Source organism: Glandiceps talaboti, chromosome 12 (assembly GCF_964340395.1).
Source record: "Glandiceps talaboti chromosome 12, keGlaTala1.1, whole genome shotgun sequence".
In the NCBI taxonomy this organism is placed as follows: Eukaryota; Metazoa; Hemichordata; class Enteropneusta; family Spengelidae; genus Glandiceps; species Glandiceps talaboti.
This window is the reverse complement of record NC_135560.1, coordinates 17,489,220-17,512,164: the sequence shown is the minus strand read 5'-3', so window position 1 is coordinate 17,512,164 and position 22,945 is coordinate 17,489,220. Positions and strand designations below refer to the sequence as shown.

At 33.4% G+C, this 22,945-nt stretch overlaps 1 protein-coding gene across 1 annotated transcript in view; it reads left to right on the top strand.

Annotated features, from left to right (window-relative positions):
• LOC144443564 (molybdopterin synthase catalytic subunit-like) overlaps positions 1 to 19,779 on the top strand; it is a 38,197-nt gene extending 18,418 nt beyond the window's left edge. The window contains exons 4-5 of the mRNA XM_078133095.1: positions 6,631 to 6,754; positions 19,214 to 19,779. Of these exons, the coding sequence (XP_077989221.1) occupies positions 6,631 to 6,754; positions 19,214 to 19,309 (220 nt within the window). The 3' untranslated portion in view covers positions 19,310 to 19,779. The remainder of the gene's footprint in view (positions 1 to 6,630; positions 6,755 to 19,213) is intronic.
• Positions 19,780 to 22,945: the final 3,166 nt, after the last annotated feature.

The window sequence follows — 22,945 nt, the reverse complement described above, 5'->3', positions numbered from 1 at the left end:
ACATGGCTCAACTTTGATATGATTTTGACCTCATATTTCAAATACTAGCATGCTGACCTGATTGCTTTCATAAATATTTTCTTGAATTTTGACTCTGAGTTGGAGTTAAATTGTAAAAACATGATGAAACTATAAGACCATAATTTCCGATGCATATACATTGTTAAAATACATGAATATAACAAATATACTGAGTCAGTTCCTTCACGTCGTCAAAAGGCTATATGTGTATCACGTAAATTTACGGTTAATTTCATCACACACATTGCCAAAACTGTCTGTCTCCTACAATTTTGTTTCATCTTTGATACTACAAAGTGAGTAGATAATACGCACAGTTTTGGGAACGTCTGACAAATTTTCAACTATATATATCCCAGTAATCTCGCATGAATAAATATTTTTATTATGTACAAATATATGTATAGAATATTAATTTCTATCTTTGAACACATAGAAAAGTTTACAACTTCTAGAAAATTATTTAAGCAGAGTACATCAGAAATAGCATGCAACAAGAAGATAAAGCATTGCACAATAAAATCAGTCCCATATACGTGGTGGCCTTTACAAGACATTGTTTTTGAGCATATACAAGTAATTGCTGTTGGCTGCACTATAGCTGTTTCAACGCTTAGACAGGCTTGCCTCTAGTCTGACAATGTGATGTTATGTGAGAATGTTCAGTGAGGAATGAAATATCGATAATGAAATCGATAAAGAATTTTGTGAAAAATTTGTGAAATTTGAAATTCAAATTAGGTATGAAGATTAACAAACTTAAGTTGGAAATTTTGAATTTTTTTGGTACTTTTGATCATTTGAAGACAGACTTAAATTTGTAAGAATGTAATAGTCATGGGCTTAGAGTTCTTAGTTACAAATTATGGAAATTTCTACTCGCAGTCAAAAAAAATTTTGAAAGCTAGTCACGATTTTGACAGCCCCATTATAGTACACCCCAGAAGATGCTGACAAGGCTTAAGCAAAAATTGTGATTTGCTTCAAAAGATTTTTTTACTCTGAGTAGAAATTTCCATTTGTATTTTGTAAATTTGTTGTTTATGCACTGCCTAATATCATTTTGGAGAAATTAATAAATTTCCAAATTTGTTCATTGGTTATAAAAATCATTTTTGATTATTTCAAGCCAACTCGTATTTCCACTGGGGGAAATGAGAAACTAATGAAAAATTATTGATAGTGGGGCAGAAATGAATTTGTTTGTGATAGCACAAGCTGGAGGGGAAATTCAATACTGTTATATATTAGATGAGTAAAATAATACGAAAGGCTTTTCATTTTTGTTTAAGTTTTAAGTACGTTGAAAAGGGATAGAGAAATCTATAGAAAGTAGCTTCTAGCTATCTATATTTTAGTCCTGCCCACCTGTTGCACTTTAACCTTATCTCTCGAAATCTTTTGTATTTGGCAATTTCTTGTCCAGTTGTAAACCTTCTGTCAATACATACAAGAATCATTACTTTCCTTACGCGATGTACTAGTGTCTAAAAGGAACTATTTCTGTCACACAATAGAATGCATTTTTCACAATTCTGCAATCGATGGATTCGTTCCGATAAGACATTACACCTGTATGTGTTGTTATATGTAGAATAGAACTGTGCTTAAAGAGTTTGATTGTGTTCCTGCATCTGTTTTGAGGTGAACTGATGACTTTTGTCGTGTAAAATGAAAGGTTTCACATCCTAGATTCTTTGAGCATGCTGTCACGACACTGCGTCAATTAAGCTTTAAGGGAAAGCTGCCTGATGGATGGAACTCGCAAGATACTATCAACAATATACTCACAGCTTTAACTTCACATGAATTATTCATAGATACATGATATTGAAGTCAGAAAGATAACAATCCCAGTCTTGCCAGACATTGTATTGCCCAAAGCCGTAATACCTGTAAGTTACGAATTGCATTTTACGTTTGTTTGTATGTCAGATATAAGATAGTCAAAGCCTACAGATTACCAACAGGATTAAAATTTAGGTGAAAATACAAAGTTTACACAGCAAAAGAATGATCCTATGTAATCATCATGGCGTCACTCATTAGATAACACTAATGCTCAAACCTGGGATTGAATCATGGGCCTTTAATTTTTCAAGTTCTTGGTGAAATATTTGAATTGTTTCTGGTCAGCACGTGCATCACAAAATATATTTTTTCGTGTTTGTCCAGCCATGCAGTCTGCAGATCCAAGGGGAAACACGAAAATAACCTTCCCTACTTCAGTGAAGACAACTGCAGTGTCAATCATGAACAAGCACATACGCTTGCTTTAAAGTACTAAAAAAAGGAACAGTTACTGCCATAAATAGTACATTGAGTGACAGGTTTAATGAGAATAAAAAAATAAACCGCGTCGTTGCACCACTTTAAACAAAAATGTCCTGACCAGAAACAATTCTCTTTTTGCCTTATCCAGTGAGTAAATTCTGAAATAATCAACAGGTTTACTATATTGTTTGTCTTCAAGATAAATTTAGGTTACTGCCTGACCCATGATTAGCATTGAATTTGAAATGTATGATTGATGAACGCAGCACTGAACTTGAAACATAAGATGAGCATAGCATTGAATTTGAAATGTATGATGAACACAGCATCAAACTTGAAATGTATGATGAACACAGCAGTGAACTTGAAATATATGCTGAACAGTGTTGAACTTTAAGTGTACGGTAAACATAGCATTGAACTTGAAATGTATGATGGACACAGCATTGAACTTGAAATATATGATGAACACAGCATTAGCATTGAACTTGAACTTGAAATATATATGATGAACACAGCATTGAACTTGAAATATATATATGATGAACACAGCATTGAACTTGAAATTGAAATATATATATATGATGAGCACAGCATTGAACTTGAAATATATATATGATGAACACAGCATTGAACTTGAGCCTGAAATATATATGATGAGCACAGCATTGAACTTGAACTGTGTTATGAACACCGCATTGAGCTTGAAATGTACGATGAACATCGCACTGAACTTGAAATATATGATAAAGACAGCATTCAAATGTATCAAAACACAGCATTGAACTTGTAATGTATGACAAACACAGTATTGAACTTGAAATACAATGTATATGACAAATACAGTATTGAACTTGAAATGGCCACTTATGATGAACATAGCATGAATCCTGAAATGTTTGATGAACACAGCATTGAACTTGAAATATACGAACACAATATTTTGTATTGCCGGGTTTGGATACAAAGTTATGTAGACTACAAAACAGCTGTTTACATTCTAATAACAATGATAATGCAATGAGTTTTTATATAATGCTTTCCCACACTGTGCTCAAAGCACTTTATTGTACAATGGTGTAGACACAAGGCACATCAATCCTTTTTTTATATAACTTTCTCGACTGTCTGGGAAGCATGCAATCCCTGCAGCCAGTGAGCGTTGTCTACTGTCATACCAGGTCTCCAATTATACAGTTTGGTTGTCTGGGAACACAAAATGTACTTCTGGTTCAAATCTTGCTTTCAAGCCATTCAGGAACAAACATTAGCAGTGAGGCTCAAACTGACAACTTGCAGATTCCAGACTTTAGCCCCTCTAACCATGCATTCAACCATTATGACTATAACTCCTATTCATGTGTCATTAGTTTTCCTATAATATTCTCTTTGCGCTTTTAAAAACTGTAGATGGTTATTATAGATAAAGATGTCTTCAAGTTATGGATTTTTTGTTTGTGAGTAGAAAATGATAGTTTCAGCCTATCATCTTGCATATATTATGAAGACAATTTTGGCACTGCAGTACTTAAATTTTAATACTTTCCATGTTTTTATAGCACTGATGTAAAAAAAATCATTGTACAAGGGTTTGTCCAGGAAAAATTTTGAAAAATGTATGTCTATCCAGGAAATCCCATCGTTGAAATCTCATCTGAGAAAAATATGTTTACAGTAATAGTATACAAATTTTGTTCAGTGAATTCCTTGAATGTTTTTGGTAACAAGATTCTGTTAGAACCAGGATTCTTAAAAGTTGTCAGGAAAGAAATTAGGATTGGACACAGTAATCAAGTCTATTTTAATAAATACTGAACTTGGGTGCAAGAGAAAAATTAGTTTTTAAATAAAATTTAAAGCTGTATGTGTTGTTTCAGAAAAACAAATTTATGTGATGGTAAAGTTTTGGGGTAGAATAAAATCGGAGATATAATGACACCATGCAATTAAATCTTACACTGATTGTGAAATTTGTAAGAGAAAAATTGACTAAATATACAAGTCCAGAATCAGGGTTTATAAAAAAAAAATGAAAAATTTGGGTAGGGCACAATTTAAGTCAATCCAGAGTTTCTCAAAATTGGTTACATAAGAATGATATCTGTAGACATTTCCTTCTACAGATGTTGTACAGTGTACATGTCTGTCAATTCTAACTACATCTGTTATATTCTCCAGAGAGTTAAGGTCAGTTGATATTATTATTACCACTACTAGATTCCAGTCAGTTCTTCTAATTCCTCCCTAATGGAGTATTCAGGTTGTGTCATTGATTTTGTATGGTTCTAAAAGATCAACTGATTGCCAATCTTACAAATTTTGGGTGACGTGAGCCCATTTTGGCTTCCGTTTTTCACGTCCCTTGAGATTCAGACTAGTCAGATTACATTCTGATTGTGTCATGATCACCCTTATTGATGTGAAAGTAATTGTTTACCTGCACTTCATTTAGGTTTATTTTTTATTTAATTTTATTCTTGAGTTTATTTTTTAAGGTAAGCATCACTTCTGTTGTGTCTGTGTGCCCCTTGAAAGTCCAAAATTGAGGAAAGGTATTTCCTATATTTCTTGCAAATATCTGGTAATTTTTATCATCAGAATTCATTCTCTATTCTTAAGTAGAGAAAGCACAGTTTTAGTGTTGCTGTTGTAGTAGCTACTATAACCTTAATATATGTTTTATTCATTTTAAATTGTGAAATAGAGAACATGTAGATGACAAAATCCATAAAATTGAAATAACAGAAGTTCATAGATAGATAGAATTGCAGAATGATAGCTTTTCCAGTGCTATTAAATTTCATCCTTCTCAAGGACATCTTTGAGTTATGACTGTAGTTCTATCATTGAAAACATTGAAAGTGAATTTTTGTTGTGCGCTATTTGTTGCCAGTGATTTGTTTGAAGGAAAACCTATCATGTATTAAACCATTGAAGTAATTACTGAGACATGAATCTATAGGGTTCTTAAAATTCTTCTTTAAAGTAATTTGCAAAAAGTCAGCGATTTGTTGTCGTTTATCCAGCATCAGATCAAATGACTGAAATGAAATATGACTCCTTAATGATAGTTATACTGTCATCTAAGTCTTCATCTCTATGTAGTCGTGGGTATTGCGCTTTCCAACTTCCATGTTTCAATAAAAGTCGGGTCTTAATCTCTGATTCTACCACGCCGGTCTTGACTCCATATCTGATTTTAGATGACCTGGCTTTACTGTACATTGCATAGAGGATATTAAGTGAAATTTGTTTTAAAGCTGCACTGGCTGCAATTGGAGAAATTTTTGAAACTGTTTGTTAGATATAATGACTTAGTCGTAATATTGTACACCCTGAACAGTATTGAATCACCTATCAGTAAACATATTTGTGTAGTTATTAACATAATATGGTTCAATAAATCAAATCAAATTGATTTTGGACCATGAATCAGCGCCCCCAACGTGATCATAATTTCAACTTGGTCTGTACTATACTTATGGATAAAATCACCCTCTAACTTAACATGTGCAATATGTCTTATTATTGGTATTTTCATAACAATTTTTAGTCAATATACAGTTGGTCTGATCGAAAAGAAAAATGCTGCAGTTACAGCTAGTGTAGTTTTAAAACATTGAAAACAGCTAAGAGAAAATACAATTTCAATATGCTTCTTGGAAGGAACCCATTAAAAAGAAAAATAAGTAAGGGGAAAAATAAGTAAGGGGATATAGTCATATTGATTATAACATAATATTGCCCCAAGTTACAGCTACTGCAGGTTTAACAATAGATAGAAAAATGTTATGTTCAATGTACTTGAAACAAATGACAATCTCTCAAACAATGACAGACTTTCTGCAGCCAACTATTAATAATGGAAACAAAATGTGTACTTCCAAGAAAGGTATTAAAACAAGGATAATTACTTGGCTTATATGACTATACTAAGTCTGTTTCTAAATTAAGAAATAGAATGTTATTATGGGATTGTAACTTTAGTAATTGAACCGGCTCCCTGTGGTAGTAGTAGGGGTTAAAGCTACGGACTAGCAGCTGGGAGATCATGGGTTTAAATCCCACAGGAAACAGGGGATTTTCTGTGACCGACCCATATCCAGGGTGAGTGTTCTACAGATTGTTCTGTTTCATGCAACCATGTCTTTGAAGGAGAGACTTGAGCAGTTGGGGACAGTTATGTGAATGATTGAATTAATTTGAAAAGTTTCGATGTTGCAAATAAATTTGAATATGATTCAGCGGAATGAATACTTTTAAAGACATAACTGCATGGTGTATCGTCAATTAATAATAATTTGTTTATTATCATCTTATTTGAATCACAAACAGTGTTGTACCTGTGACAGAAGCAAGTGTCATTATTGCTATCTCATCAGCTCATCGCAAAGAAGCTTTAGAGGCTGTACACTATAGTATTGATACCCTGAAAACAACTGTACCAATATGGAAAAAGGTAGGTGGATTGTTTGTATTTTTTGTATTGCAACGGTTACTGTAAAAGGCCCAGTTCAGTTCAGTTAGGATTAAAAGTTATAGGTATGAAAAACAACTTTCCAGTAGAGCTATAGGAACATTTTTTCCTGAAAAAAAAATGAATGATCCTAGCTAATCCTTTTGGTGCTGCTGATAAGCTAGCCCTAATATGAGAATGTAGAATTGAATCATGAGCCTTTAGGGAATAGCCTATCCATCAACTTACAACCATTCTCATGTAACTGTTATGACTCTATTACTGTCAGTTATAGTTTTGTAAATTTGCAGTACAATCCCACTCATTTAACTGTTAAATAAAAGTCCAATCAGACATATTTCTGACTTAAGTACACTTGTATTGATTACTGCTATCAATTTACATATGACTTTAGCACTTTTGTAATGTTATTCAACTTTGAAATATTGTAAAGAAGCCTACTGCACTTGACATGTGGTCAACCATTTTTGGGATTTCTTGCAAGGCATTATGGGAAAATCTCAAGTGATGACATAACAAATACCCTAATCTCTGTGTACACCTGTTGTGCTTGTAATCACAAACCATGTCATTTACAGGGAATATTAGGAGTTATTTTTGTTATAAAGAGGACAATGGATTACAACAATGACTTCAGAATGTTAAAACTGTTCTTTCAAATATCAAACTCTTTGACTACAAACTTCCAGGTAGTCTGTACAGTGGATAGTATTCTATGCAATGAAGTCTATGATAAGTGACAGACAGTTGACTGCAAAACTTCCAGGTAGTCTGTACAGTGAATAGTATTCTATGCAATGATTTCTATGATAAGTGACAGAGACAGTTGATTGCAAAACTTTCAGGTAGTCCGTACAGTGGATAGTATTCTATGCAAATGAAGTCTATGATAAGTGACAGAGACAGTTGACTGCAAAACATCCAGGTAGTCTGTACATTGGATAGTAATCCATGCAATGAAGTGTATGATAACTTAAGTGACAGTTGGTAGTCTGTCCAGTGAATAGTATTCTATGCTATGAAGTCTATGATATTTAGTGACAGAGACAGTTGACTGCAAAACATCTTCAAGGTAGTCTGAACAGTGAATAGTAATGGGATTTTAGGACAAAGATTGAAGAATTTATATTGTTTGTCTAGCTTCAACATCGTATCTTTTGTTATCCCCATTTTACAACTTATTGTTATTTTTGTAAGACTATAATGTATGATGTATTTTCTCTCTCTGTGGATTGAGAGTCCATAATAAAGATGGAGAACAATGTCTATGATAACTGACAGAGACAGTTGACTATAAACTCCCAGTGGTCTGTACAGTGAATAGCAGTATTCTCTGCAATGACATGTCTATGATAATGGACAGAGACAGCTGATTGCATAACATCCACATGGACTAGCTAGTGTACAGCAAATAGGTCATGTATTCTATGCAGTGAATTTGAATTATATGGATTTGCCCACAAAATTATTAACATATTTAGAAGTTATTACATTTCACTTTTGGTATAGAAAGTAATTTTAAAATGATTTATCTGTAATCAAATGAAGTCACAAGTAGGGAAGAAAAAAAAAAATTTATAACTATATATAAAATTATGATAGAGTACTATTAATTGGTTTGGTATCAGAGTTTAAATTCAATTGGCATTTCATCATTTAATGATAACTAATGGGATATTGTGGTCCATACATTTAAAGTCACTATGAAATGAACTTTAATGGCTTTCAAATGACATTTGATAAAGTATGCAGACAATTTGATGCACCATTATGATATTACATGTACAAGACATTGAGCATTCAAGCGAAGAAGTATTGTGAGTTACATTAAATCAAAATTTCTACTCACAGAATCACTCTGTTTAGTGAAATCAATCCCAAAATTTTGCTGACAGCATCGCAGGGTGTAATACAATGGGCCAACATCTAGATGTGTCGTCATTATCGTGTTTTTCTTAAATCAGTTCACAGTGTCCTTCTTTTGAACTGATGCACAACAATAAACTGGAATGTGAACTCCACAGGGACTCCTATATCATTTGGGACTCAATAATTGATAGCTGTTAGAATGTGATTTGCTTTGGGAATCACTTTGCCATTGACCATGACATTTTAAGGTGACTTGACTCTGCCGAGTCTTAAATATTGGTTGCGTGATATATCTTACATTGTCAGTAAACAATGAGATATACTTAGCTTTCTCAGGGTCAGTATACAGCTGTGCTGTTCTCAGTTAGATAAACGCCATCAACTTGATATAGTGTTATGTGTATATATACTCTGCATATATAAATATAAGATTTCTTGTGAGATGTATGCACAGGCTTTCAGAATGGTGATCATGACTGTAATGTTCTGTTAGATAAATACTGTCATCTTGATAAATTGCTATGTGCGTTCACAGACAAGGAAATTTCTCCCTTGTTTGTTGTGTGTTCTGCATCTATAAACAACACTTTCAACTTTAAAGATAGCAACACTATAGTGTCAAAATATACTCATTGACACATCGTCTTGATTTGTCAATCAGATTAATACATCTATATTTATTCTGTAATTTGGTATTTTTACATTGAACAAAATGTGTATTATTTTGTAGAGAATATTATATTTGAACAAATGTTGACCAGTTGGCCTTTTAATATGGTATCAGGTGTATGTTTAAGAGATCTTACTGTCTCCTTATGTATACCCTAACCATAACCCATTAGGTTCTTGCTGCTATGTTCTTGCCAGCATCATTGATGAAATACATCAAATCTACTTGACTTCCCCAGTTACTTACCATGTTGTCCCTATCCAGTTGTAATCGAAAGGTTAGAAAAAATCATATTCTACCAAATTTCATTTGCAATCATAATAAATTTTTACTGTGCTGTATTATCACAGAATGTGGTTGGTATGTTCGTCATTATTTCATCAATGTCTACTAAGATGCAGGATACATGAGTTAATTCTTTATATTTCTATAGAACTGTTCTGTAACGGTTCTACAAAAGTTCTGTAGATTAAAAGTGCTACAGGTCACAGTGTGTTTAGTTGACAAATTGCTACTTATACTTCATACTTGCAGATGGTGTTTTGATACACTTATTCATACCTTGTTTGGCAGTGCAAATTCTTTGGTATTAACATTTTTTTAATGTAATTGCTCTACAGCATCAAAACAATCTACAAAACTGTTCTCCAAATGGTAACACAAATGAACAGTATTAAAATATCAACATAGACATTTAAAGTTTTGTAACACTTAACACACAAATGGTATCATTGTTTGTGAATTGAGAGAAACGAACAGTCCCAATTCTGAAAAGGTATGGCCAAAGAAAAGAGAACTCTTTCTGGTCAGCGTGCGCATCACTTTAAATACCCGTGCATAAGTCGTCTTTTTTTTTGTGTGTTTTTTTTTGTGTGTGTCGACAAAATTGAGAAATAGCTGATTCTATAAAAGGAAGAGGCAAAACAAATACATGAATATGTAATATATGAAGGCAACAATGATAAATGAATGAAATCTAGCCGATTCTTACACTGGATTGAATCCTTCTTTTTGGTGTCCAGTATGAACATAAGTGTACATCAAATAGTGCATTACAGTTTCCTGTTGTTGACATTCTTGACATTTAGTCTCATTAAATTTGACTTATATGCTATTTGTCAGTTTTATGAGTAACCCAGCAAGTACAGACTACCAACAGGATTAAAATTTAGGTGAAAATACAAAGTTTACACAGCAAAAGAATGATCCTATGTAATCCTCATGGCGTCACTCATAAGATAACACTAATGCTAAAACCTGGGATTGAATCATGGGCCTTTAAGTTTGTCAAGTTCTTGATGAAATATTGTACATTAGGCCAAAAAATAAAAAAAGAATTGTTTCTGGTCAGCACGCGCATCACAAAATATATTTTTTCGTGTGTGTCCAGCCCATGTTGTCTGCATATCCGTGGGGAAACACAAAAATAACCCTCCCTACTTCAGTGAAGACAACTGCAGAGCCAATCATGAACAAGCAAATGACATCTTCCCCACATACACACTTGCTCTAATGTACTAAATAAAAAGAACAGTAACTGCCATAAATAGTAGACTGAGTTTGTTGAGGTTTGTTGAGAATTTAAAAAAAAAATAAAAAATAATCGTGTCAAGCAACATTTTAGACAAACTCTCCTGTCCAGAAACAATTTTTTTTGGTAGCCCCAACAGGTGCAGTCAAAGTCAAATAGTAAATCACTCAATAACTTAGAAAGTTTTGTAGCTTCACCATTCACATATATATATATATATATGTGCCTATGTTATGTTTCAAACTTTCAAACTTGGCATTAAGGTCAAGGTCAAGTAGCAAATTCTTCAATAACTTTGGAAATTTTATACCTAGCGACATCATTTAAATGTGTACCTGTACATAGTTAGAGATAAGCTTAGTATTTTGAGAGATGTATTTTGAGACAATACATGTTGCGATGAGTGCAATGTCTTTAAATACAGACCACTTGTTAAACAAGGAGATGCTATGTAGATTCCAAAGCAAAGGTTTCATTCCAGAAAAAAATTTTCGTACCCTGTTACTACAGTCCTAACCCTAAGTTTAATAATTTAATGAAATCACTTCCAAGACAGTTTTATAGAATTCCGTTTATATACTGTAAAGTCATGGATATGAAGAGTGAATTCTATACCATGAACAGCTAATCACATTCTATGAAATCATGCAATCTGTTATGTATTATATATTCCATTTATATTCAAATATGTCATGTCAGATTGGCCCGTGCCCTTAGCAACAATAAAGAACAAACTAATGTGTTTTTTTAATTAGCTTCTAGTGTTGTTGATATCTCTGTGACACGATTGTAAAAATTGTCAAAATCTGAGCCATAAATGTTCATCTAGTGAGTTATGTAGGAAGTACTAATACTGTAATGGAGAAATATGTCGATGTAATTGCTGTATGAGAGTAATGATGCATTCAGTCATTTTTCGTTGACAGTATGAGTCATTAGTCATCGCAATAGGTCGCAAATGTTACATAAGGATGTACAATCCTAACAAATTATATCATGGACAAATTGAAAGCTTCTTTTGAAAAGTGGTTTGCTAAATATTCCTCATTCAGATTTTGTAAATTCAATCATAGTGAATGATATAGAGGAAATGTTATATTTAGTTTGACAAATTTCTGTCAGCTTGTCAACATTTCAAGATGGTCGTAAGTTTCCAAGTTGTACCATTCTTTCCAGTTATTGTAAGTTGCTAGAATGACTATTTTTATAGGTCAATGCTTCTAAAATTCAAAAATTAAGAAACACTTGATTGTTGTTATGATAAACCTGTCATAAATATTTGATCCTTGATGTCTTCCTTGATGCTTCCTTATTAAAATGATGTCTTCCTTGATGCTTCCTTGTTAAAATGATGTCTTCCTTGAAGCCTTCACTCTGTTGGAAATATTTCCATTAATAGGTAGATTGTGAATTCCAATACAATATCCTAACATTTACTAATATTACAAGATGTTATTCCCCCAAATTTTTGTTTGTTCAGAAAAATATGAGTGACATATTAAGGGGCTTTGTCAGTATGAGGTGAAGATGAGGAAGTGACAACACCCCTATGTCTTGCTTATTTTCCACTTTGATGAGAAGTTTTAGAGAATGATATAATTATACCTACACAAGCTTAATTTTTTTCATGAGGAAAATATGGGTGATTCTGAACAAGTTTGGTTCATATTTCGATCACCTAGAACCAATGATGTATGTAGATTTGCATTGACCTAATAGAGAGACCAGAAAATAAAATTGTGTGTTGCGTGTTTGAAGGCATATACAACTTTGCTTGTGTGTGTATTGAGGGTTACAATGAACACCTGACTAAGTGGAGTATTGAGAATGCACAAGGGCCAACCAGATACAAGTGTATGTCCATTTCAGTATTTGGTATTAATAACAAGTTCATATTGAACACTAACATTTTTGATAACATTAATGGCCCAGAACAAGCAAGACATGACTCCATATCCTTTAACACAGGGGGTATGTTCCTGTTGATCTGGGCCATCCACATTGAAAAATTAAATTGTGATTTGTATATATTAAAGTGTAAATTCTTCATATATGACTTCCCAAGGTAATCACCCATTTCTTGTTTTAATACATTTATATGAAATGTTCAATGAAACATCGTTTTCTTATTTTCTTGGATGCTGACGATGAAAGTAGTGGCCAAATTAAAATCTGATTAAACTCTGTTGCAAACATCGGGTGGTTCATTATTACCTGAAAAGTTCATTTCCTTTGTATGTTGCCATTTTTTTTATGCTGATGTTTTGGATTTAGCATCTCTTCCTATAGTGGAAAAAGTCATCAGCATAAAAACAAACGACAAAATTGAGAAATAGCCGATTCTATAAAAGGAAGAGGCAAAACAAATACATGAATATGTAATATATGAAGGCAACAATGATAAATGAATGAAATCTAGCCGATTTTTACACTGGATTAAATCCTTCTTTTTGGTGTCCAGTATGAACATAAGTGTACATCAAATAGTGCATTACAGTTTCCTGTTGTTGACATTCTTGACATTTAGTCTCATTAAATTTGACTTATATGCTATTTGTCAGTTTTATGAGTAACCCAGCAAGTACAATGACACATTGAAATGGTGATGCAGCAGATATTTGTGATTTCCTGTCAAGTAGGTATAATAGAATAGAGAATATCACACTCAAGGATATGGTGTCAACTGTCGGATATAAAATGTTTCTCATCCTCCAATGATTTATGGTTGACATTTTTAATAGTGTTCTTTGCATGCTTCTTGTGATGATAACTTGTTCTACTAGAAAAAGCAGTTTACTAGCTGTCATTGTTTGAGTATGATAAATCTTGTGTTCATGTGGTAATTGACAGGTAGTTTTGTTAGTAATTTCTGATAGTTTGTGTATAAATGTACTCGATAAGATATGAATGTTGTGCCACCTTTAATACTGACACTAACTTAAGTAATGATGAATAAGGCAACACAGCATATTGTATCTTACATACAAATATAAATGAAGTTTCCGCTATTACCTTGCTGTGAACTCGGGACCACACCGATGCTTTCAAAGCCGAGATGCAGAGTAAACTTGAGGAAGCATGTTTTCCTACCTAGGTTTGTAGATGCTTTTAATGACATGAAGGTAAAACATGGAATACTGATATTTTTTACCCCCTTTACATATTTTTAGGCATGCCTCTTTATGCCAACCTTTAATCTGTTCTTTATTTTGGATGTGTTATTAGCTAGCTATTTATAATATTTTATTTTTCAAGTCTTGTATTTGGTATATGTCTTGTCTTAATTTTGTTTCTTTGTTGTGGGATGGCTGTAACTGTGTATACACCTGCTGTCATGTTTAGTAAATAAATAGGAATACCTATGTCCCCCCCAAACAAATATGAGAAATACAAGTAGTGTGTGTCTATGCACCAAGTGGCACTACTGTAGACCTTGTGGGCAGGAGAAGTAATCCAGGCTACAATATGTAAATCACATGAGTAGAAGTTGTACTTGTATAAATACAGCAACATTTCAAAGCACACTGAACAGTGACTTTCATCTAAATTGCAGTTTGATACATTTTTTATGTATCGTTTTTGTAGTTTTTTTCTGTCTGTAATGAGAGTTGCGTGCTCATTTTTCCATTAGCCAGATGGAAACATGTCTGCAACAATTCCCTAGGTAATACTGCACATTGCCTAGTTGGCTAAAAAAACTATTATTGTAGCTCTCGAGAGATCTTTCAGGGATCAACTGAATGGTTCTTGTGTGAAGTTATGGAAATGACATGGAAAAACTAGCCATTAAGGGAACTTAGGGATAATATTGTGTTATTGAGTACTCTGAAATTGAAAATCTTTTAACCTCCCTGGTGGATTTTTTAAATATATAAACACGACAAGAACTGCATCTAAATCACTGTTTGAAACTTGAGTGTTATTTCAACTTTTCACCTTCATTCTTAACTCTTTCATTATGCTACTCTTAACAATGTAAAGACAGAGGTAAGTATGTTGAGACTATTATGCAAATGAATAGTGTCTCAGAACAGAAGTTTTTTCAGAAATAGTTATCATAGATTTATATGTTTGTTTATATTAGAATTGGTTCTCTAGCGTTAATACATTCAGTTCAGTTGATTACACGGTTGTGGTCAAATTATTTCAGATTTTTAGTTTTCCATTTGCTGATGATACATCCATTGTTCAGATTATCTTCAGAATTTCTTTTGCTGAAATACATGAAAACGTAAACTTAGATATACTTAATTGCCCTCAAGGAATTTTAGCTCAGTAGAACTACTAGAAGGCTGGAATACTGTGTTTAGTATTTATTTCATTGGCCAAAATGACAGCTGTTCACATTTTCGCTTTGCTTTTATTTTGCTGGATATATTTTTTTGACAACTGGGCTGTTACAACTACATCACTTTTGTCAGTAAATGATCTGAAATAAATCTGCCTTTATTACCTCTGGTCATGCAGATTTTATAATTGAAAGTAATTCCATTAATATGTCCCATGCTGATTTAATGATTGTTTCAGCTAAATAAGCTAAAACAGGTCTATAGCCAAAGTATATGCATTCACAGTAAGCAAGGCACAAATTAAGTTCACCATATTTATTCACGACACAGAAATATTCTTATCATACCAGACCTTGGAAAGTGACTGAAACTATATAATTCATTAAATTCAGGTCAGGCAAGATTTCAAAGTGATATTAAATCAAAATATCAGGGGTTTCTATTATTGTTATGTTATAGAATATCTGGTCTCCTAATCTTTGGCAAGCATGAATGTCTAGTTTGTTACTTTTGGAATGTGAAAGTGTCAAAATCAAGTCCTTTTTTTCACATTGCAGTGCTTAACTACTAGTATAGCTGACTTCTTTCAAGTTGTGTGCAAATATATAACAGAAGATGGGGTAAATTTGCAACTTCTGAATTATTTACTGTTTACTGAATGGCAACCATACATTTTCTGGATAAATCCACTATTTGTATGTCAGAAAATATAAATGCATAGAGGCTGGTTCAAATGTCAAGCCCTATGTCATAAATGCATAGAGGCTAGTTCAAGTGTCTAGCCCTGTTTTATAAGATGTGATCTATCTGTTGTCGTAATAGATGTATTTAAGAAACTATAAATTCATATAGGCTGGTTCTAGCCCTATATTATAAATGCATAGAGGCTGGTTCAAGTGTCTAGCCTTATAGTGTAAACTGAAAAATAAACTTTGTAGTGTATTTTCTTAGTAACAATGTTGTTATTTCAAGAAATACTATAACAGGATCCATCACAAGTTATACCTGGTTCAGTGATCTACAATGTTCAAGTCGAGTGACAGGGTGTTTGATCAGTTTCATCAAAATTGATAGACCATAGATTAACAAGATAACATCAGTGAGCATTGCTATTACGCTGACTGATTTCCTGATGGTTTTGTAATTATTGCAGATGGAAAGCAAAGTCATAATCCAAATTTTGTGTCTGCGTGACTGCATTGCCAACAGTGATCCCCACAGCTGAAGATGGTTAATGTGCATTACATGAAGCCATGCGAAACTTATTGTGGCATATAATAAAAGATGGAAATGCCAGACAATATGTCCTTGATATTGTGTCATAATAACTCTTTTCCAGATTTGATAGACCTCGATGTAAATGCTATTTAATTGCCATATGGTACATTGTTAATGTTACCCATCGTTTCAATGATATCACAGATACAGATTGCTGTGTCATACATTCCCCCAATAAATAAGTGCAGATTTCACATACGCGTCAATATTGGTTGTATTATCTAACAATGCTCAATTGAGTTTTTCAGGGTCATTTCCTAATGCACCATATAGACTGCTGCTAGTTGCTTGAAAATCATTTTCTTATTGGTTCTACAATCTGTCTAAATATAGTTGTAAGAGTCCACAGTTTTTCATGCTTTTGCTACAAAATATGCAATGCTTCACAAATACCTTATGCAAACATTGTAGGATTGAGAAAGAACTGATACAGATGTGTAACCTTGTACTCAAAATTGTAGCATTTTCAGCTATTAAATCTAGATTAAACACAGAACTTGTTGCAATTTCCATATGGTTTCATACCTATAGCTATGTAAGTAAAGAATATATAACCTTAATTGATGTAATCTGGGAATGGTTCATTTGAAGTTATTTGATACAACATCAGGATTTGTTGGTAACCATGACAATATATAATGTGACAGTTAGCATAGACTTTGACTTTTACCAGTCAGTGGTTACTATACACATATTACTTGACTATGAGGGCACTAGTAGATGTCTATTACTGCAAGGGCTGTAGTAACTATTTCCCAAGACTGAAAACAAGGGGTAATATGACATTTACTAATGTCCTAATAAAGCCAGGCAATAAGTGTCTTATGACACATCACATTCTCAGGCATGCATTCTTCCCCCAGTCAAAGCAAATCACTGATAGGACTCCTGTGCTACATAAATAGCACCCTATGGAAAAAAAATGCATGAATACAATGTACCAGTAGTACCTGCTCTATGCAAATTGATCTCACCATGGGTCGCTAGCCTATACCTTGTGACTCAATCTAAGCCAATCCCTGAAGGCTGTATGGAAATCATGTGTTATAATTTAAAATCTTGTTCCAATCTTTGTACTCATAATTGTACAATGTCAAATTTGTTTCATAATTTGTACTAAAACCTACCCACATTTTACTTCATTCCTTCCGATGATAGTAATCAGTTGCTGCAACATGTAGGAAGCTAAGAAAAGTTTCCCTAATTTCCACTCTGAATTCCACGGGTTTCAAAGCCTTAGAAAATACACCTTGGGATGATGAGTAGTATCTACTTAGGTCATTCCATGGTTGGTTGAATTATAAAATTTCCTGTCTCTCAAGGCAGAAACCAATTGGAGGCTTGACTTTCAGAAACCTTAATTATCTGGCTTGCCTGTTTTAATATCTCTTTTAGATGAAATGCTGTTGACTTAATATATATTACCATATATCTTGTTTCACTCCCATCAGTAAAACCTACTGGATGCCATCAATTAAAGTCCAGGGAATAAACCAGAAATAAAATAATATTTTTAGGGAAGGATTAGTTAATGTTAACCCATACTTTCACAATTTTTCTTTTACTGCTCTGTTAGATGTTAATAAAGAAATGGGATTTGTTTCAAATTCTGCATATTTTTATTGCCAATTTAGTAATGGACATAATTGAAATTCAAACTTAATATTGCTCCCTTTGATTTTTTTAATTTAGTATTTTCATCAAATCATTTGAAACATCAGACAGCACTATCTATTGAAATCACAAGCAAAAATGAATTATCCACAATTTCTTTTGTATTTGAAATATCAAACTAAATTAACAAGTTAATCAGTGAAGAAGAATTCAATCTGTGAACTGTAATTTTATGTATGTGAAGTTAATAAGACATATATGTGATTGAAGGGGAAACAATTTATGGATTGTTCACATTTGTCAATACTTTGTATTAACCTATCAGAAACTGACAGTAATGGACATATGTCATGTTTGTCTCCTATCTCTAATTATCTTCCTACATTTGTAAGCTAACCTTTGTCAAAATGGAAATATGGCATAAAAATATCCTGTAAATGAAAGGAACATTACTGAAATGTGATGGATTTTCTAGGTCACTATAGCTTTGGAGGAAAAATCTCTTCAGTGACAGTCTTTGCCTGGGCACACTTAAGCCACTGTTATATTCTCAACAAACAAAGAACAAGTGAACATTAAAATATCATTTAAATTATAGGAACATGACTAGATTTTGTTTCTAGATTATCCTTGTTCTGTGTGAAAAAAATGCTTTCCCTTAGTAGTTACTTAATTATACTGCTGTTAGTTACTCAATAAATAAAGAATTGAATTGAATTGAATTGAATTGAAATTTATTTCACCAGAACTTATACAGATTATACAGAATTGAATAAATATATAGAAATGAAATGTTCAACTATGATTGAAAATGATTGAAAATGATGTATAAATCATGTAATATGTGATATTATAATATTATTGCCTTTGTGAATTATTTGTAAATAATTGTCTGATTAAAACACACATTGTCTTCAGTCAATTCCAACTGATTCATATTAAAAATTCATGTTTTTGTATCAATTACCCTGACAAACAAAGCTATGCAAAGTTCTGATCCCTTATATTTGTATGTATTGTTGTGGTGTACACATAAAGAACACTCACTGGTGACAGTGGGTGTACATCAGTTCTATAATTCTAAAAGGATTGTTTAACCATAGTTGGTGGCGGGTCTATGGTTTAACAGTTAAAAAAATAATATATCAGGGTCTTAAGTTTCATTTTGTAAAGTTTGTTTTTTTGATCAGGAGGTTTATGCGGATGGTAGTAACAACTGGAAAGAGAACAAGGAATGTGATTGGTCAGCTAAGACTGTAGGAGAAGGTGTTAACCAATCAGCATGATGTTTGTAAAAGGTGCACAGAAAAAATGGTAGGCTATTATAAATCAGCCATGTTTTTGGACAGTCAGCTTATTCTTTAAGTTAGCAAGTTTATTAGACTGTATTCCCAAAGTTAGTTCATGGCTTAGAATTCTTGTTTTCTTCAAATTTTAGATGTACATTTTGTGTGAGCAATTATGCTACTCTCATTATGTTAATTGTCTATTTGAAAGAAGATTTCTGGATTTTTGGTGAAAACATTTCAATAAATTGCCCAGCCATTTCAGAGTGTAATATACATGTATGTGTAAAAGATCTGAAATATGATTTTCATATTTATGGAGGAATTGTTTTTGTAAACATTACCATTCTGGAAGCAACGATTTTGTTACAGATAAACATAAACAAATGAATTATGAAAGTATTGGAATTTCAGGAAAAACTGTATTTCTATTTCTGTAGTGAAATTTGCATATGTTACTTTCAAAAGTTGTTAGTAAATAAAGGTGACATAAAAAGCTACTGGTATCTTGTACTTGTGTTTTATTAGAGTGTCACGTGCACCTCATGAGAATACAATGATGTAAACTTGAGCTGCAAATGGAATAGCAGAAAATGGTTAATTTAAAATCCAATAGCATGTGTGTCCCTAGTGTATCGTGCCATCCACAGGTATTTCTGTGCAAGTGACGTTGTTTGACCCTTGGTCCTGAACCAAATGAGGGAAATTGGTATTTGTGTAAGACTAGAGTGGCAGTAACATTGTAGCATTTTCTGACCCTGATTTGTACAGAACCTAAAGTGCTTTGTTTTGGAGTGTGTTTTGCTGATAGATTCTATTTATTTTGTACAGTTTATTTAATAGTTTGGAATGTTAATATTGACATATGGATGTCACACAATCAAGAAGTGTGCCATTGTTTTATTTTGTTATAAATTGTTTGGGTCCAGTGTATACCCCTAAGGCAAGATTGTGAACAGCAAACACAAAATAATATATTCTGGCATGATTCCTGGGGGTTCGTTTGCCCACATGGAGTGAGTGTTTGTGACATTGACATGTGAACCTGTCGTTTACAAGTGTTGTAAGTGCTTTTCTCGTAATATTTTGGAGACATAAAACGCTAGAATACAGTCATTAAGGCTCTGAGGAAGATAAGCAGAATGTATATGGGAGGAAGAGGCATATTATTTTGTGATTGTAAATAATCAGGACACAACTGCAATATCCTATTCTAGCCAATATCATATTGCTTCTGATTACAATATAGATGATTTATGGAATTTTATGAGCATCCGATCATAGACAATGGATCAGATCAGATGCATGTCTTTGAAATCGTTCATTTTCAGGTCATATTTCCCGAATTTATGCAAACGTATGGTACACATCAAAGAGGAAATTTGTTTATTGTTAAACTGCCTGTGAATTATATGAATATGTGTTGCCTTGGAATGTAGCTCCTGCTCACAAAAATGCCATTGTTTTGAATCCAAAGAATTATTTAAAGTGGTGTTGACGGCTTTATGGAGAGTGATTGCTTTTGTGAGGTTCAGTGCTCATGAAAATGTTACAAAGACAAAAATAAGGTTAAAACGAGTTGCTTTTTACATATCTCGGCTAAATAACATGTTTGCTGGAGTACTGGTCTAGACAATAACGTGCTAAAGGCAACGTCTAGCAAGACATTTTGACTCGTCGAAGAGATAATCGTCAGATATAAGGAAAAAAAGACGGATTTTGTAAAGGGCATACAAATTAATGTCTATAACTCGGTGTAGACACAAACGTCAAGCAATAATAAGACGAATCGTTATCTTTGGAGATCGTGATGGCCAAAGGGATTAAAATCTCCTTAGAAATACCCTGATGCGTCATTCAAATGTTTCTTGGAATACAAAGCACAGACTAAGGCGATTATGCGCCTCTTTACTGACAGTAATTATGCATGGACGAAAGGAAACAGGAAAGAAAACATCTCAAGAAGATAGCGTTGTTCAATTTTTTAGTCCTTTTTATGTCTCTGATATTCGTTATCCGATCATCACTACTACAGAACTAGCATATTCCAGACCTAAATATGCGACCGGAGGGGGAGGGGGTAGATAGTCTCCCACTGGTTTGACTGTTTAGCCTGGTGCTGAGCTCCAGACCTATATGAAACACATATGTTTCGGAAAAGATGGTGAAAAGTTAAAATGTATGTGGTCTTCAGTGTATGATAAAGGTTTGCCCTTAGGGATATCGTAAATGATGATTTGTAGGAGCAGTCCCTGAAGTAAGAATTAAAGAACAGACGTTTCGTGACATAGACTGTCTAAGTTTATATGGCTGTTTCAGCAACTTGCGATGACCCAGTGTACTGTAAAACCACATCTCTAAAGGTTTTATGTAATATTATCTTAATGGAAATGTAGTTTTTGTTTTCAATTATTACACCAAGGTCGATTACCAATTATGTTTAATTGATGCTGACAGTGTAGTAGGGCCTAAAAACATTGGAGAGTGCGTGACTCAAATACAATGTGTAGAAATGTATGACTTCGAAGTACCGTTAGTATGAATTGGGAAAACGCAAGGGCGATTCTTGCTGACACCTAGCCATCGCAGTAGGCCGGATGATCGACCCGACAAAAGTTTTCTCCCCACTATCTGTCTATCTGGAACCAGACCCAGAAGAACGTTATATCCAAAATATGTCAATGTTACCACTTGATATAATGACTAGCCAACCTCTATGTGTTTATTTCCGAAACTCTCACCATGCAAGTGTAAACAATGTTCTACAGCCCTGGCACCCACGTTGAGGCACGAGAGCAAGATCCAAGTCACCTCCATGTACCCTGTACAATACTGTGAAGCCACCCTATTGCGTCACTTTTATGTGACAACTAAATAACAACGAAACAAAGTAACCATGATGGTGCTTCAAATCAACGTTTGTTGAAGTTACAGTTGTGTTGTGATTCGTACTGGCTATGTGTCTTTCCTCTTTGAGTATAACAGTAGGGATCAAAATAGGCGTAGATCGGATCTTGAAATAGAAACTAAATTCATCATTGGTTCATGATTTTTGCATCGCTAATCATAGTGTTTGCAGATTGATTTATTTCTTTCATACAACATATATGCATGTTAATTGCATTGTGAATGATGTTTACATACAGCGACAGTTTAATGCGAGATATTTGCCAGGGTCATCCACAACAACATTAATATCAGATCAAATAAAACAATTTTCTGGTTTATGCAAATAATTCTAATAAATTTAGCTACCCTGAATAAAGTATATTGTACATTACTTTAAAAACTTGATAAAAGTTATACAATAGCGTACACATATGAAAGTAATTCCTGTGAGCGTAGTGTAAACGATACCAATACATTAGTGTACGGTACAAAGAAACGTGGCTTCATCTTTTGCCTGCCTTTGTTGCAGTTACCAGCTTCTTCTTTTGCTATTCAACAGCGTGTGGATAAACTCATTTAATAGATTCATATTGGGTACGTCATTTCAACAAACACAGTGGTTGTATCACTCTAGGTATTCATCATGCTTGCCTGTATTGTTCAGATTTCAATTACAGCATACAATCAAGTAAGATATTGTGTATTATAGTTCACCACATACAACTGTAGATTGGCAAACGGTATTTT